The sequence below is a fragment of the Saccoglossus kowalevskii genome, chromosome 14 (genome assembly GCF_978046115.1).
Source record: "Saccoglossus kowalevskii chromosome 14, keSacKowa6.1, whole genome shotgun sequence".
NCBI classification, from domain to species: domain Eukaryota; kingdom Metazoa; phylum Hemichordata; class Enteropneusta; family Harrimaniidae; genus Saccoglossus; species Saccoglossus kowalevskii.
Genome location: NC_140654.1, coordinates 11,849,959 through 11,866,842, shown reverse-complemented (window position 1 = coordinate 11,866,842; position 16,884 = coordinate 11,849,959). Strand labels below are relative to the sequence as shown.

At 35.3% G+C, this 16,884-nt stretch overlaps 2 protein-coding genes across 3 annotated transcripts in view; one reads left to right on the top strand and one right to left on the bottom strand.

Moving 5' to 3' along the window:
* The first annotated feature begins 124 nt into the window (after positions 1–124).
* LOC100376565 (adenosine deaminase-like) lies at positions 125–7,761 on the top strand. Its single transcript, XM_085507913.1, has 8 exons — positions 125–251; positions 874–935; positions 2,169–2,291; positions 3,343–3,596; positions 3,930–4,048; positions 5,576–5,820; positions 5,926–6,055; positions 7,404–7,761. Exons 1-8 carry the CDS (start codon positions 201–203, stop codon positions 7,524–7,526), a joined length of 1,107 nt encoding a protein of 368 aa, XP_085364039.1. The 5' UTR covers positions 125–200; the 3' UTR covers positions 7,527–7,761.
* Positions 7,762–10,288: 2,527 nt separating this feature from the next.
* LOC100376412 (doublecortin domain-containing protein 2-like) overlaps positions 10,289–16,884 on the bottom strand; it is a 35,288-nt gene continuing 28,692 nt past the window's right edge. For both annotated transcript variants that reach the window (XM_085507912.1, XM_002733334.4), the window contains exon 9: positions 10,289–13,646. In XM_085507912.1, coding sequence (XP_085364038.1) covers positions 12,966–13,646 — 681 coding nt within the window. In that variant the 3' untranslated portion in view covers positions 10,289–12,965. The remainder of the gene's footprint in view (positions 13,647–16,884) is intronic.

Genomic DNA, 16,884 nt, shown 5'->3' with positions numbered 1-16,884 from the left:
GCACACTGTCGAATTAAAACCTGGATTCAACTTTATATCCAACTCTGGGCCGGTTCAATAAACCACCTTAACCGTGACCTTTTATTGGAATTCCTCCAACAGAAGGACACTTCCGTCATTGGTTGCGGATCAGCCTATCAGTCACTCTGAGTGAATGGTATTCAAAGTAGGCTGGCCCCTGGCCTTACAAGTAGCTAACAATGCTTATTTCACTAGCAAAGATGGCAGCATCGTCAGTTACCAAATTCAGGGTAGGAAATTTTACAAATTCTTGCTATATAAGTATATATAGTGACTCTCCACTGTCTTGTAGCGATCACAAATGGTAAACGCCGCAAATATAAAGACAACCTATCACTTGATACAAATGGTTTACAATCTAATTTGGACTTTGGACGTGTTACAAGCGATGTACCGGTTTGCCAGTGTACAGTCACAGCACTATAAGTTGTTTACCGTAATACTAAAGTCATACCGTAGTAGGTCACATCGAACTTCGTGTTGTCACACATGCGAGCGAACCAGATTTTGCGACATGTTTCATGAATTAGACCATTATTTCGACCAAAATTCATGCCGGGTTTTTATTTTCAATAACCGTAACATATGTTATAACTGCGAGTGTGTAAATTGTTAAATTATTTTCAGTTGTTGACGGTAATCTATGACGTCTACATCCTTAACATATTTACTAAACATTCTACCAGAGAAAGTCTGTTGTGTTCGATATTTATTCCCCTTCATAGAAATGTTTAGTATATTAATATTAATGGTAGTAATAATAGTTTTTAAAAATGTTTGTTTTTAACATGCCATTCACAGTACAGTATCCTTGACCCAGTTTGACAGTTAAACTGTATGTTTGCACTATAGGTGGAGTTGCACTGCCACTTAGATGGCAGTATTAGAGTCTCGTCGCTTTATGAGCTAGCCAAGTAAGTATTATAATTATTTCAATTCTAGAAAGAAAAAAAAAATCAAGCCTCAGCAGGCTGATTAGAAGATTCAGTTGTAAAAAAAATAAATACAAAAATGAGATTACATACACAAAACTGACAACAACACCCAAAGATGTTGAAATACTGTAAAATGGTTAATTATTCACTGGGTTTTAATTTAGCTTATTTCGCTGACTGGAAAATGCGCTAAATTAAAACCCAGTGAACATGTAAAATTTAGCATAGAACAAATTATATAAATGATAAAACCGTGAATTTAAAATCCAATGAATATGCCTGAAATGGTAAATCAGTGAAATTTAAACCCAGTGAAAATTAGTCATTTTACAGTAGTTCTTTCTTAACTACAGCTGTGGTATGTCCTGGATTTGCAGGGAAATGTCAGGCATACTATACTATCATAAGATGTAACACAGTGCAGGGCCCCCTAGGTTGAAAACTTTTAGCCATCAAGTCATTGTTTTGTCATTTTCCCACCATGCACATTTTTTACAGATTTCGCACGAATGTTGTTTATGATTAATTTATATATATTTTTTTCAAAACAAGAACATTCAAAACTCGAAGTGATGATTAAAGCGCGGTGGTCGTCGGGCAACGCATGTTATAATTTCATGTAAATAAACAATGTATTTTACACGCGTTGTATACGTCACTATGAGTCCCATATTGAACATGACGCGGCGCGGCAACTGTCGCCCTTTAAAATACAGAGCAAGAGTGCAAAAAGTGCTTTATTCAATATGATCATAATTTATTTGTTTTGCTCTCTTAAATCTAGATTGACTTCTCATTATTGACTTTGTGTACAATTTTTGATATCCTATCTCGTATGACACATGAAACAACAAATCCAAAATGGTAGAAAATAAGAACATTTTATTGTTTTGATACACTGGCATAATTAATGACACTCAATGTTGAAAATTTAAATCCATATCAAAATATGTGGATATATACATTTTAATTGCAATTGAATTTAAGTCCACAATAATGACTATTTAAATCCATTTTTGACTGTTAGTACAATTTTTATAAAATATGTGTATATATCTGGATTTAAAGCGAGAGAGTCGTCACGTGCACATGCGTCAGATGGCCATAGCGCGTCATTGTTTACAAATATTGGTAAAATATGGTTTTGATTAGCGAAAAGTGGAAAAAGTTGACTTCAAACTTATTTAATATTTATTTATATTTTATTGCTAGAAAGAGAGGATCACCGTATGGACAGAAGCCATTTGAAGAGTTCAAGAATGATGTGACTTATACCGAAATTGGAAATTTAACCAAGTTTTTAAAGACATTTAAAATTTTTATCCCATGGATTGTGTAAGTTTGATTTATTTATTTTTAGCTGATCAACAAATTTCTGTTTCTCACATGAGCTTCTGCCATGCTCTTGATACCTATCTAAATTTGCATATATGTAAATTATAGCCTCACTTCCATCACAAACTTGCATGACTATGCTAATATTCTTTTTTTTTTCTCTCCCAATTTTTTCTTATATTCATTAATATTTCTGGAAATGAACCCTAATTTTGGAGCCAACAGACAAAATTTGAGTAAATTTTTAGTTTTCAATCAAAAAATTTGGCAATTTTTTGTCCCAATCTTCTGAAGAAAAGTGCAGACTATAAAGGGGACTATTTTGTGAATTTGTGAAAAGAGGCAACAGGTGGTGAAAAGGTTAAATCACTATAGTTGCTGCACCCTTTCCTGTTTGATTTGGGGAAACAGCAACCACAACGCATGCAAAATACAATTTTTGTTTTAGCTGAATTTGAACATTTTAGGCATGATAGAATAGTTAATATAAATAGTCTATTTTGGAGTTTTTGCAGGCATCTTTCATCTTTCAAAGATTCCCGTGAAATAATAATGACGGAATAATTTAAATAAAATACAAACAAAAATTACATTTTTGAAACATCAATGAAAAACACTAAAAGTCTACGTATAAGAAAGATGAAAAAAACTCACAATTTGTTACAAAAAGTTTTGTCCAAATTTCTCCTCGGTAACAATATTAATGTAATGTTGCGCATATTAATTAATTTTTTTGTTTAATTAAAGCTCCTGTCATTTCACAACATAGTGTTCGATATGGTTTCATGCAACGTATTAAATGTATGTAATGTGAATTAAATAAACAATGCATGATGACGTTCAAATCATTCATTATTTGATAATAAACAAAATGTACAACATAGTAGAATGCGAGGAACAAAATTTCAGAAAAAAATGTGCTCTCGTTATAAATAGTTTATTTCAAATTCAAGAAATTTGCTCAATATTTATGTTAAATGTGGGATAACTATCGCGGTATAACATATGGTAGTAAATAGTTTGCCTAACTGGTTAACTTGTTTAATTTCAGAGGAGATCGTGAATTTATTAAGAGGATGGCATATGAGCTGTGTGAAGACAAGGCTAATCAAGGTGTAGCATACATAGAAATGCGTTACTGTCCACATTTCTTTGCTAGTGCCAAGGTTGCAGAGTTGAAACGCGTCGATGGAGATCTGACACCTCACGGTGTTGTGCAATGTGTTAACGAGGGTTTGAAAGAAGGATGCAAAGACTTTGGTATTACTGCTAAAAGTATACTATGTTGCATGAGAGGTTTTTCAGGTATGTTTAACTTTTTAGCTCCGTTGTCATCGTGAATGAAAGAGTGGAGCTGTTCATATTATCGGGGGCGAACATCCGGGCATTTTCACCGCCTGGCAACTATCATGGTGAAAACAAAGGCCGAAAACTCTCATACAACTGGATAGTTGTTGAGACTCTGCAGTTTTAGCTGTTTTCACAGAGCCCATAGAAACACATGATACAGTGGTGCAAGCACGTCTTAGCAAAGTAGAACGTTCTGTGACGTAGCTGTGCCCATGAGAATTGTTTGTGTTGTTGTATTTTTTATTATAATATTAGTCTTAATAACAAATATTTGATTTATTCATTTAGCGTGGTCACCGCAGATTATAGAATTGTGTAAGGAATTTCACAATGACACTGTAGTCGGGATAGATCTCGCTGGCGATGAGGATCTCCCGTTAACAGACCATGAGCTACAGGCATTTGAGGTGAGTTTACCAGAATGAGGTAAAAGCATTTGAGGTGAGTTTACCAGAATGAGCTACAGGCATTTGAGGTGAGTTTACCAGAATGAGGTAAAAGCATTTGAGGTGAGTTTACCAGAATGAGGTAAAAGCATTTGAGGTGAGTTTACCAGAATGAGGTAAAAGCATTTGAGGTGAGTTTACCAGAATGAGGTAAAAGCATTTGAGGTGAGTTTACCAGAATGAGGTAAAAGCATTTGAGGTGAGTTTACCAGAATGAGGTAAAAGCATTTGAGGTGAGTTTACCAGAATGAGGTAAAAGCATTTGAGGTGAGTTTACCAGAATGAGGTAAAAGCATTTGAGGTGAGTTTACCAGAATGAGGTAAAAGCATTTGAGGTGAGTTTACCAGAATGAGGTAAAAGCATTTGAGGTGAGTTTACCAGAATGAGGTAAAAGCATTTGAGGTGAGTTTACCAGAATGAGGTAAAAGCATTTGAGGTGAGTTTACCAGAATGAGGTAAAAGCATTTGAGGTGAGTTTACCAGAATGAGGTAAAAGCATTTGAGGTGAGTTTACCAGAATGAGGTAAAAGCATTTGAGGTGAGTTTACCAGAATGAGGTAAAAGCATTTGAGGTGAGTTTACCAGAATGAGGTAAAAGCATTTGAGGTGAGTTTACTAGAATGAGGTAAAAGCATTTGAGGTGAGTTTACCAGAATGAGGTAAAAGCATTTGAGGTGAGTTTACCAGAATGAGGTAAAAGCATTTGAGGTGAGTTTACCAGAATGAGGTAAAAGCATTTGAGGTGAGTTTACCAGAATGAGGTAAAAGCATTTGAGGTGAGTTTACCAGAATGAGGTAAAAGCATTTGAGGTGAGTTTACCAGAATGAGGTAAAAGCATTTGAGGTGAGTTTACCAGAATGAGGTAAAAGCATTTGAGGTGAGTTTACCAGAATGAGGTAAAAGCATTTGAGGTGAGTTTACCAGAATGAGGTAAAAGCATTTGAGGTGAGTTTACCAGAATGAGGTAAAAGCATTTGAGGTGAGTTTACCAGAATGAGGTAAAAGCATTTGAGGTGAGTTTACCAGAATGAGGTAAAAGCATTTGAGGTGAGTTTACCAGAATGAGGTAAAAGCATTTGAGGTGAGTTTACCAGAATGAGGTAAAAGCATTTGAGGTGAGTTTACCAGAATGAGGTAAAAGCATTTGAGGTGAGTTTACCAGAATGAGGTAAAAGCATTTGAGGTGAGTTTACCAGAATGAGGTAAAAGCATTTGAGGTGAGTTTACCAGAATGAGGTAAAAGCATTTGAGGTGAGTTTACCAGAATGAGGAAAAAGCATTTGAGGTGAGTTTACTAGAATGAGATATCTAGAGATAGATTCTCCTGACTTCTTCTCAAAGTATCATACAATATTGAATTGATACATTTAATTCAATCTCAGATTCTTCTATTACGAGTAGTGTTAACATTTGTACTCATTTTTTTTTTAAATGTTGCTGTACATTTACAAATATAGAATTATGCAGCCATAGTGTTATTTTGCAGGAAGCTGTGAGGTGTGGTATACATCGTACTGTACATGCTGGGGAGTCTGGTCCATCTGCACATGTGAAAACTGCTATTGATGTAATGAAAGCTGAAAGAATAGGCCATGGTTACCATGTCCTGGAAGATGAAAAATTATATGAGCGAGTTCTGGAGGATCAAATTCATTTCGAGGTGTGCCCGATGTCAAGTTACTATCTGTCCTCGGCAGGTACTGAAAATTTCCGAAAACACCCTGCTGTTAGGTGAGGTGCTGCAGTTAGCATAAGATTCGGATTCTTGAATTCCAAGATTCAGATTCAAGATCATACATTAAATCAACATGTTATTTTGTTTTTATATTTTTCTAGGTTTGCCAAAGATAATTTGAATTTTTCCTTCAACACAGACGACGAGAGTATCTTTGAGACATCACTTCCGAATGAGTTTAACGTTGGTTATAATAAAATGGGACTAAGTGAAGCTGTACTCACTAAACTGGTATGAGCTGTTTTTTCATTTGAGAGCTTTTGATCGTGGTACATCAGTGGTGATTTTTTCTTTTTGGATTTTTTGTTAGCTCCGCTGTCGACTTTGTCGAGCGGAGCTTATCATATGAGTGATTGTCCGTCGTCGTCGTCCGTCTCCGTCGTCCGTGTCAATGTTTTACTTTTTCGACTTCTTCTTGAAAACTACAAGCCCTGAATGCTTTGATACTTGGTGTATATGTACCTTGGGTAGACCTCTCTCAGATTTGTTCATTTCATGATGATATCTTCAATTCTCTAATTTTGGTGAATATTTTTGTCATTTTTAGTAAAAAGTGATATTTTCGACTTCTTGTTGAAAACCGCAAGTGCAATTGCTTTGATATTACATATATAGGTACTACATGTGGACCTCTCTCAGATTTGTTCATTTTGTAATGATATCTTTAATTCTCTAATTTTGGTGAATATTTTTGTCATTTTTGGTAAAAAGTGATATTTTCGACTTCTTGTTGAAAACCGCAAGTCCAATTGCTTTGATATTACATATATAGGTACTACATGTCGACCTCTCTCAGATTTGTTCATTTTGTAATGATATCTTCAATTCTCTAATTTTGGTGAATATTTTTGTAATTTTTGGTAAAAAGTGATATTTTCGACTTCTTGTTGAAAACCGCAAGTCCAATTGCTTTGATATTACATATATAGGTACTACATGTGGACCTCTCTCAGATTTGTTCATTTTGTAATGATATCTTTAATTCTCTAATTTTGGTGAATATTTTTGTAATTTTTGGTAAAAAGTGATATTTTCGACTTCTTGTTGAAAACTGCAAGTCCAATTGCTTTGATATTACATATATAGGTACTACATGTGGACCTCTCTCAGATTTGTTCATTTTGTAATGATATCTTTAATTCTCTAATTTTGGTGAATATTTTTGTAATTTTTGGTAAAAAGTGATATTTTCGACTTGTTGAAAACCGCAAGTCCAATTGCTTTGATATTACATATATAGGTACTACATGTGGACCTCTCTCAGATTTGTTCATTTCATAATGATATCTTTAATTCTCTAATTTTGATGAATATTTTTGTAATTTTTGGTAAAAAGTGATATTTTCGACTTCTTGTTGAAAACCGCAAGTCCAATTGCTTTGATATATTATACATATAGGTACTACATGTGGACCTCTCTCAGATTTGTTCGTTTTCTAATGATATCTTCTGTTCTTTAATTGCCATGTGCATTGCTAACAGCGGAGCTATCTCAGCCGACAGGCTGCTTGTTTGTTTATATTTCGGCAAAAAAACAATTATTATATTTGAAACTGATTGATTTGTTTTTGTTTGTCAGGTCTTCAATGCAGCTCGGTCAAGCTTCCTTCCTGAAAATGAAAAACTTGATCTGATTCGTCACCTACAAGGTGTGTATGGGATGACAAACAACGTGAACACATCGCAGTGCAATACACTATAGAAGACCGCCTTCTATGGCCAACAAGAATCATCAATGGCTGTGAGTTCCACAGTGCATTGTTCATGTCCTCTGGACTGTTGGTGAGAAGCAAGGTATAGAAGGAGGGAAATCATTGTCCCTCTAGGGTGTGTGTGCTCCATTTAACAGACGTAGGAATCTCAGAAAAATTAGTCACAGTAGTCAATTAGTAATTAATTAAATTATGGTATTAATTGTATTACTAGACATATTCTAACTCTTTGTGGGATCATGTAATTTGCTACATTGATACTCACTGCACAGAGATCCTAGCTTGGGTTAGGGTTACATAGACATGTACAGTAAATTTGAGGCAATGATAGTCACACTGCACAGAGATCCTAGCTTGGGTTAGGGTCACATAGGACATGTACAGTAGATTTGAGGCATTGATAATCATACTTGACAGGGATCCTAGCTTGGGTTTCTGTGACAGAGGGGGCATCCACTAAAACAATTGTTACCCGTATATATATATTATACCGGTATATCCCATAATGCAATGTCTTGACAACATTGTAAAGATGCACCCTACTGTCCACAAATCTTGTCCCAGTGTTGGGATCTAGTAGAAGTTTACAGTATATTTACATTTTGCTGATTTTTTTTCAAGCTGCTGATTTTAATTAATTGTTATTTTCAATGTATTGCTAAAACGACTTCCCCTTAGTTCTCGTAATAGATTGTTTACATCTACATGCTCCATAGTACATAAATGGAATTCGGCTATACATCCTAAATCCATCCCGTCCTAAATTCAGTTAAAATATTTTTACATTTTGTAAAATTTTCATTAAATTTTATCATCATTTTGAACCATATAAACAGTTTTCAGATATTGCTTTTAGTTTTTGATCAAAAGGTTTGTCAATTTTTATCAACCTTTCATGTGGGGACGAGCAGACCATATGGTGGCAAAGGTCACCCACCAGCTCTATGTGTTTTCATATTGACTTGATTAGATAAGGGTTATCAGTAATATCAAGTGCAAAAATGGCAAAAACAACAGGTTATGTAACGTTTACACAATGTATTATTACAGTATGTTTTTATTTGAAATGAACAATTGTTGTGAGCATGCTGCTAGGCGACAATAATGTGAAGATTGAGAGAATGACTTCCCATGAAGTCTTTCAACAAGTGTTGTATTAACTACTGCAAAAAATGTGACAGACTATGTTGAAAGGGGAGTTCATGGAATGGCATGCTAAAGTAATTGAACACTTGCTTCATGGTGTGTCTTCTTCCTTTGATGTTTTTTGCAGTTGTAGTCTACGTCCATTATTTTTATTGGCGTCCTCACTCATATTTTTGCACAGTTTTCGACCATCCAAATCTATAATCCCGTAGTAAATCCTTAATATATTTACTTTGTTTTTATTTCTGTCATTGTATTGTAATTTTTATTTTTTAATTGTATGACTATCATTTTGTCCATTTACAGACATCCACATTAATTTTTTGGAAGATTTATTTTGTTAAATGTATTTCTTTTCTACAGCTTTATATCATTTCAGTCATTTAAAACGGAATCCTATTTATCTGACCACATATCCAAGTTCAACTAAAAAGCATAAACGATCTTTGTCGTTATATTTTGCTATTGCAATCTCTAATGTAAAGTCATACATGCAGAACCAGCATAAGCAATCAAGAAAACTTGAGTGGAAAATTTTACCTTCTTTTTGCTGGACATAAAGTATAAATCCATGGTAAATTTTAACCTTGGGGTGGTTTCACATAAAACACTTGGTGGCCTCTAGGTGGCATGGTATGACTATTTGCGGTCAGCTACAGTCCAAGTTTTTTTTAATGAATTTAATTGTACCATGTACAATATTCTCGTCAGTCAGTGGTTGAATTTATCTGGATTGTTATTCTGTATGGAAAAAAAAATCGATTTGATCACTATGTGATCCAGTGTAGACCCTTAATTGTGAATTATTATTAAAATACATGAAGTCATTATCATCCTTGTAACTGGCATTATTACATCTTCAAATCGCGTGTAAAAAAAACCATGTATTTTACATGTGTTCTATACATTGTATGGAACCCCCATTTGAACGCAACACTGCATGGTGACAAATAAATTGTGGTAATGAACCCTAAGAGATTAATATCGACTGACAATTTGATCATTTCCCATTATGCATTACTGACATGTGCACATGTCATAAAATGTAAGGATACAGTAAGGTTACTGTGAATGAAAATGCAACCCAAACATCAGTACTGCAATATAGAGTCTGTGTATTAACTTGCAAACTATCAATGTAAGATTTTTTTCAAAATTAGACTCCCCTCCCTTGCTTTTTATTATTTTCCAGTAAGCCAAAAATGACAAAATTCTTGCTTTTTTTTAAAAACTCTATCGATTATCCTTAATTGTTGGCCAATTTCCGGTTCTATTAGTCAGCACCAAAAAAAAAAAAGGGGGGGGGGTCAAAATTAGTAGTAAGAGTGCGATTTATTTCAATAGCCAAGATATTAAACTAATTGACAAATTCCAAAACATGGAAAAAATTCTCCATTTCTAATGGTCAACCCTTAATTTGTTTCAAGAGCAAATTTTGTTCAGTTTGTTTACAAGGATTTCTTCCCCATCTATTTCCATAACATTAAGATGAATGCAGGAAATGAGGATAGTCTATGAGATTCAGTGGACTCCAGTATGTACACAATAAAAATAAAAAGAGCAATTCTTCACTCTGACACTGAAATAAATATTCGTGCAACGTATCTTAGCAATGCAAATATAGGTTTATTTTAGAACAAATCGACAGAGACCATGGGAAATGATGCCATCTTAACTGCTCCATTGTCATGGAAACCTGAGATTCTGCATCACTATATACAAACTGAAAATTTCTTGCATACATACATACATAGCTAGCTATACAAAATCAGGTCTTTCAGATCAAAATCTGTCGGAGATGATCTTCGCACGGACGGAAAACTGGATGTAAATCATATAAATAAACTGATTGAATCTGAACGAAAGACTGGTTTTCAGTTTTCTAAGCCATCAGGTATAGCTTGTTATAATTTTGTACCATTAACAAGACTATTTCGGATACAATGAATCGTCCGATCACTTAATACTGTAAAAAGATTAATTATTCACTGGGTTTTAATTTTGCTTATTTCGCTGACTGGAAAATGGGTTAAATTAAAACCCAGTGAATATGTAAAATTTAGCATAGAACACGTTATCTAAATGATAAAACCGTGAATTTAAAACCCACTGAATATGCCTGAAATGGTAAATCGGCGAAATTTAAACCCAGTGAAAATTAGTCATTTTACAGTATAACAACTTGTACCAGTAGCTGTGATACAAATCACTACCAGCCAGATACCAAGGTGTTTCTCTCTGAAAACTATATTTAATATAAGGTGCCACAAAATCTGTGTGTATTTTAACACGCATTGATTTTGATTTTAAGTGTCAAAACTAGGGATCACATGCACTTATCCGAGACCTGGATTTGTATTCAAGTAAAATTACAATATTACTACCAGTAGTCTTAAAAGCGCTACTGTCGTGTCTTTGATGTGGGAACCTCATTGTTTCTTTGGAAAATCATAGGAGAATACGACAAAATAATAAAGGAGTAAAATAAATTGCCAGTAAAAATTAATGCTTTTACAGTGTCAAGATCTGTCCAAATGTAAAAAAAAAAGAAGACAGACACAAGAGTTGGTAAACAAATGTTGATTGATTGGTTCACCGCTTTAGCCAATTAGATAAGACCTTATATATGACTTTTGAGCAAATAGTACAAAGTAGCAAGCCATATCCACTTGCGTTAAAAAATTACGATAACCACACAATCTCAAATAACTGACATAAATATTTAGAAAGCTGCAACAAATGTGAAATAATGTTTACATGCAATGATGGAAATGGCAGCAACGACGTCTTTAAAGTAGAAGGTTACACAAGGTAAAAAATATTGTCATTTTCTTCATTTTCACATACATGTATTTGATATTTCATGTCATGAGGATAGAAAATAGAATACAAATATGGGGTCATCGTAGTTGATTTTAAAAAAAATTGTACAAAATTGAGTGTAATAACATGACTGTTTTAGGGCATTTTACGAATATTTCCTAGAGAACGAATATGGTAAAAGATATATAGTGTCGTTCAAGGTACTTTCTGATGTATAGAAGTATTAAAAAAATTGACAATATTTTCAGTGGGTTTTATTGAGGAAATGTGTTTTCCTTGTTTATTTTACAGTTTTTTTCTAAAAGAACAGATTGACAGTGAACCAAAACAAGTTCATATACAGATAGATTTTGACACAAAATATTGCTCCTGATATAATATGCGCAAATGTAAAAAACATTCTTAATATCAGAGAGTCAAATATTCTGCCAACAAGACTCTTAATCATCTCCGCATATTGTGAAAGGTTTGATGATAGGCTCATGTGGGGGACGGGTACAATAATAAAACACCAATTAGACCAAAAAACAAAACAGAAAAGTTGTTTTCTGGGTCTCACAGTAAAATGTTGACAATGTACATAAACAAACTCTTACAGATACACAATAAATCACAATTTCCTTTTTCTGTACGGCAAAGTGATTGAAAATTAACGTCAGATGTTTGTTGAGGAAATGTGTACCACGGCAATATCAGAATTCAAACGTGTTTGCCTATACTCATTTTGGAATTCATATTTGATTTCTAAACTAGAAACATATAATCAATGAAAATCTCCTGTGAATTAATTAATACTGTCATGCATGCAAATAAGTTTTGAGGTCAAAGTGGAGGGAATAATACATCTCATAACACCACAATGTTTATATATAAAAAATCAAATTATGTGAGTATTACAAAACGTTTCTACAACACTTCAGATATACTGAATATATACAAAAAAACTGAACTAAATTACTCTGTGCTGTAAATTTTAAACTCCACAATGTGATAATTTGTTTTCTTTGTTGAATAAAAATATATATATTTATATAAGTAGCACACGTAGGTATACATCAAACACATTGTCATGCACCATTGGGGGGTCAAACTACCAAAACCAGCCATGAGCAACCAAAAACTACCATTAATGATATGATACAAATTGATATATATATATATATGTACAATCAATGAATTTTACATCTTTTTTTAAAAATATATTAATGAGGATAACTGTCAAGACCAACTTTTTCAGCTTGATGAATAGCGCCATCTACAAGTGAAAATACCAGTTGTAGAGGGTGCTATTTACACTGTAAATTTATGGCAACCAGAATTCATAGAAAATGATATATCAATAAAAATAAACCTCAGAGTGATCAAGGCAACACACATTTTTTTGGGTGGGTTTCTGATTTAATTGAAGTCATAATGTTCAACAAGTTGTTAAGAAGAAAATTGAATCTTTGAAGCCATAATTAAATGTCATCAACCTTTTCTTCAGCACTTTTGTCAGTCTCAGCATTTTCCATCGGTTGTTCATCGTCATCTTTCACAGGCTCAACAGTTTCTTCCTCTGCAGCTAGCTCTTCTTTGATTGGTTGATCAGCTTCTTCCGCTGGCTTGTCAGTTTCTTCTGTTGGCTTGTCAATTTCTTCTGTCGGTTCATCAATTTCTTCTGCTGGCTCATCAATTTCTTCTGCCGGCTCATCAACTACTTCTTCTTCCACAGGCTTGTCATTGTCCTTGTCCTCACTTTCTTTGTCAGGAGTTGTCACTTTTTCAGGTGTCTTAGGTGGACTTGCTGAAGGAGTCACATCCTGAGAGGCCTTCGGTGTGTTCTGTTTGCTGCCACTAGATACTGGTGCAGAGACTGGACGGCTACCTTTATTATTATTATTACTATTAGTTGGTGACGATCTACCTTTAGTTGAGTTTTCAGCTGGACTCCTGGGAGAGCTTTCTACAGGACTTCTGGCAGGACTTCTAGGGGGGCTTGCTACTGTACTTCTGGCAGGACTTCTAGGGGGGCTTGCTACTGTACTTCTGGCAGGACTTCTAGGGGGGCTTGCTACTGTACTTCTGGCAGGACTGCTAGGGGGACTTGCTACTGGACTTTTGGCAGGACTTCTCGGGGGACTCGATGGCTGGTTTTCATTCTGTAAATAACAAATGTTCTTTGTGTTAATGTGTCTATGATTATTTGGCACATTAGATGCAGACCATGGATCGGAAACATAGCAGTCATCTCCAGCTAGTTATATTATAACATTCTAGTACAGCTTTATGGAGTATTATTTTCCATGGTATACACCAACTTACCCTCAGACAAACTTAATTAAGAGACTGTGGTGAGCATGTAATGAAAGAAAATAATAGCCATGTTATTTGTTGGTGACACTGCCCTCTAGTGTTGAAAGTATACAGTTACTTTGTTTTTAGCACATGACTGGTAAACTGTTCTACAGTGTATTCATTGTGTATAGCAATGCCCTTTGAGGAAAAGTAAATTCTTGTAATATTATGAGGATTATTGAGCAGATGTCCAATTTTTAATTGTTTTTTTGAGTGTTTATTATCGTCAACTGTTCACTGGATTTGTTTTCACTGAAAAATTAAATCTATATGAACATGTGAAATTATAGTACAACTAGTTGTTTCTTTGGAAAATTTGTCAACATTTTTACAGTATCAAAAGTGAAAGCTGTCCAAATGTGAAAAAAAATCAAAGGGATTGGTAAAACTACTGTTGTGCCATCCTGTTCTTTGTGTGAATTATCAGCCTTCTTTAACAAAATTCTTGCAAACAAAAATTTGTTAGTTACATTTTGACTGGAATTGACAAACAAGCAGCCTGTCGGCTGAGATAGCTCCACTGTTAGCGATGCACATTGCAATTTAAGAACTGAAGATATCATTAGACAAGCAGCCTGTCAGCTGAGAGCTCCACTGTTAGCAATGCACATTGCAATTTAAGAACTGAAGATATCATTAGACAAGCAGCCTGTCGGCTGAGATAGCTCCACTGTTAGCAATGCACATTGCAATTTAAGAACAGAAGATATCATTAGACAAGCAGCCTCTCAGCTAAGATAGCTCCACTGTTAGCAATGCACATTGCAATTTAAGAACAGTAGATATCATTAGACAAGCAGCCTGTCGGCTGAGATAGCTCCACTGTTAGCAATGCACATTGCAATTTAAGAACAGAAGATATCATTAGACAAGCAGCCTCTCAGCTAAGATAGCTCCACTGTTAGCAATGCACATTGCAATTTAAGAACAGTAGATATCATTAGACAAGCAGCCTGTCGGCTAAGATAGCTCCACTGTTAGCAATGCACATTGCAATTTAAGAACAGTAGATATCATTAGACAAGCAGCCTCTCGGCTGAGATAGCTCCACTGTTAGTTATGCACATTGCAATTTAAGAACAGAAGATATCATTAGTAAATGAACAATATGTATAGTATCTTCTGTTCTTAAATTGCAATGTGCATTGCTAACAGTGGAGCTATCTCAGCCGACAGGCTGCTTGTCTAATGATATCTTCAGTTCTTAAATTGCAATGTGCATTGCTAACAGTGGAGCTATCTCAGCCGACAGGCTGCTTGTCTAATGATATCTTCTGTTCTTAAATTGCAATGTGCATTGCTAACAGTGGAGCTATCTTAGCCGACAGGCTGCTTGTCTAATGATATCTTCTGTTCTTAAATTGCAATGTGCATTGCTAACAGTGGAGCTATCTCAGCCGACAGGCTGCTTGTCTAATGATATCTACTGTTCTTAAATTGCAATGTGCATTGCTAACAGTGGAGCTATCTTAGCTGAGAGGCTGCTTGTCTAATGATATCTTCTGTTCTTAAATTGCAATGTGCATTGCTAACAGTGGAGCTATCTTAGCTGAGAGGCTGCTTGTCTAATGATATCTTCTGTTCTTAAATTGCAATGTGCATTGCTAACAGTGGAGCTATCTCAGCCAACAGGCTGCTTGTCTAATGATATCTTCAGTTCTTAAATTGCAATGTGCATTGCTAACAGTGGAGCTATCTTAGCCAAAAGGCTGCTTATCTAATGATATCTTCTGTTCTTAAATTGCAATGTGCATTGCTAACAGTGGAGCTATCTCAGCCGACAGGCTGCTTGTCTAATGATATCTTCAGTTCTTAAATTGCAATGTGCATTGCTAACAGTGGAGCTATCTCAGCCGACAGGCTGCTTGTCTAATGATATCTTCTGTTCTTAAATTGCAATGTGCATTGCTAACAGTGGAGCTATCTTAGCCGACAGGCTGCTTGTCTAATGATATCTTCTGTTCTTAAATTGCAATGTGCATTGCTAACAGTGGAGCTATCTCAGCCGACAGGCTGCTTGTCTAATGATATCTACTGTTCTTAAATTGCAATGTGCATTGCTAACAGTGGAGCTATCTTAGCTGAGAGGCTGCTTGTCTAATGATATCTTCTGTTCTTAAATTGCAATGTGCATTGCTAACAGTGGAGCTATCTTAGCTGAGAGGCTGCTTGTCTAATGATATCTTCTGTTCTTAAATTGCAATGTGCATTGCTAACAGTGGAGCTATCTCAGCCAACAGGCTGCTTGTCTAATGATATCTTCAGTTCTTAAATTGCAATGTGCATTGCTAACATTGGAGCTATCTCAGCCGACAGGCTGCTTGTCTAATGATATCTTCAGTTCTTAAATTGCAATGTGCATTGCTAACAGTGGAGCTATCTCAGCCGACAGGCTGCTTGTCTAATGATATCTTCAGTTCTTAAATTGCAATGTGCATTGCTAACACAGTAACAGTGGAGCTCTCAGCCGACAGGCTGCTTGTCTAATGATATCTTCAGTTCTTAAATTGCAATGTGCATTGCTAACAGTGGAGCTATCTCAGCCGACAGGCTACTTGTCTAATGATATCTTCAGTTCTTAAATTGCAATGTGCATTGCTAACAGTGGAGCTATCTCAGCCGACAGGCTGCTTGTCTAATGATATCTTCAGTTCTTAAATTGCAATGTGCATTGCTAACAGTGGAGCTATCTCAGCCGACAGGCTGCTTGTCTAATGATATCTTCTGTTCTTAAATTGCAATGTGCATTGCTAACAGTGGAGCTATCTTAGCCAAAAGGCTGCTTATCTAATGATATCTTCTGTTCTTAAATTGCAATGTGCATTGCTAACAGTGGAGCTATCTCAGCCGAAAGGCTGCTTGTCTAATGATATCTTCAGTTCTTAAATTGCAATGTGCATTGCTAACAGTGGAGCTATCTCAGCCGACAGGCTGCTTGTCTAATGATATCTTCAGTTCTTAAATTGCAATGTGCATTGCTAACAGTGGAGCTATCTCAGCCGAAAGGCTGCTTGTCTAATGATATCTTCAGTTCTTAAATTG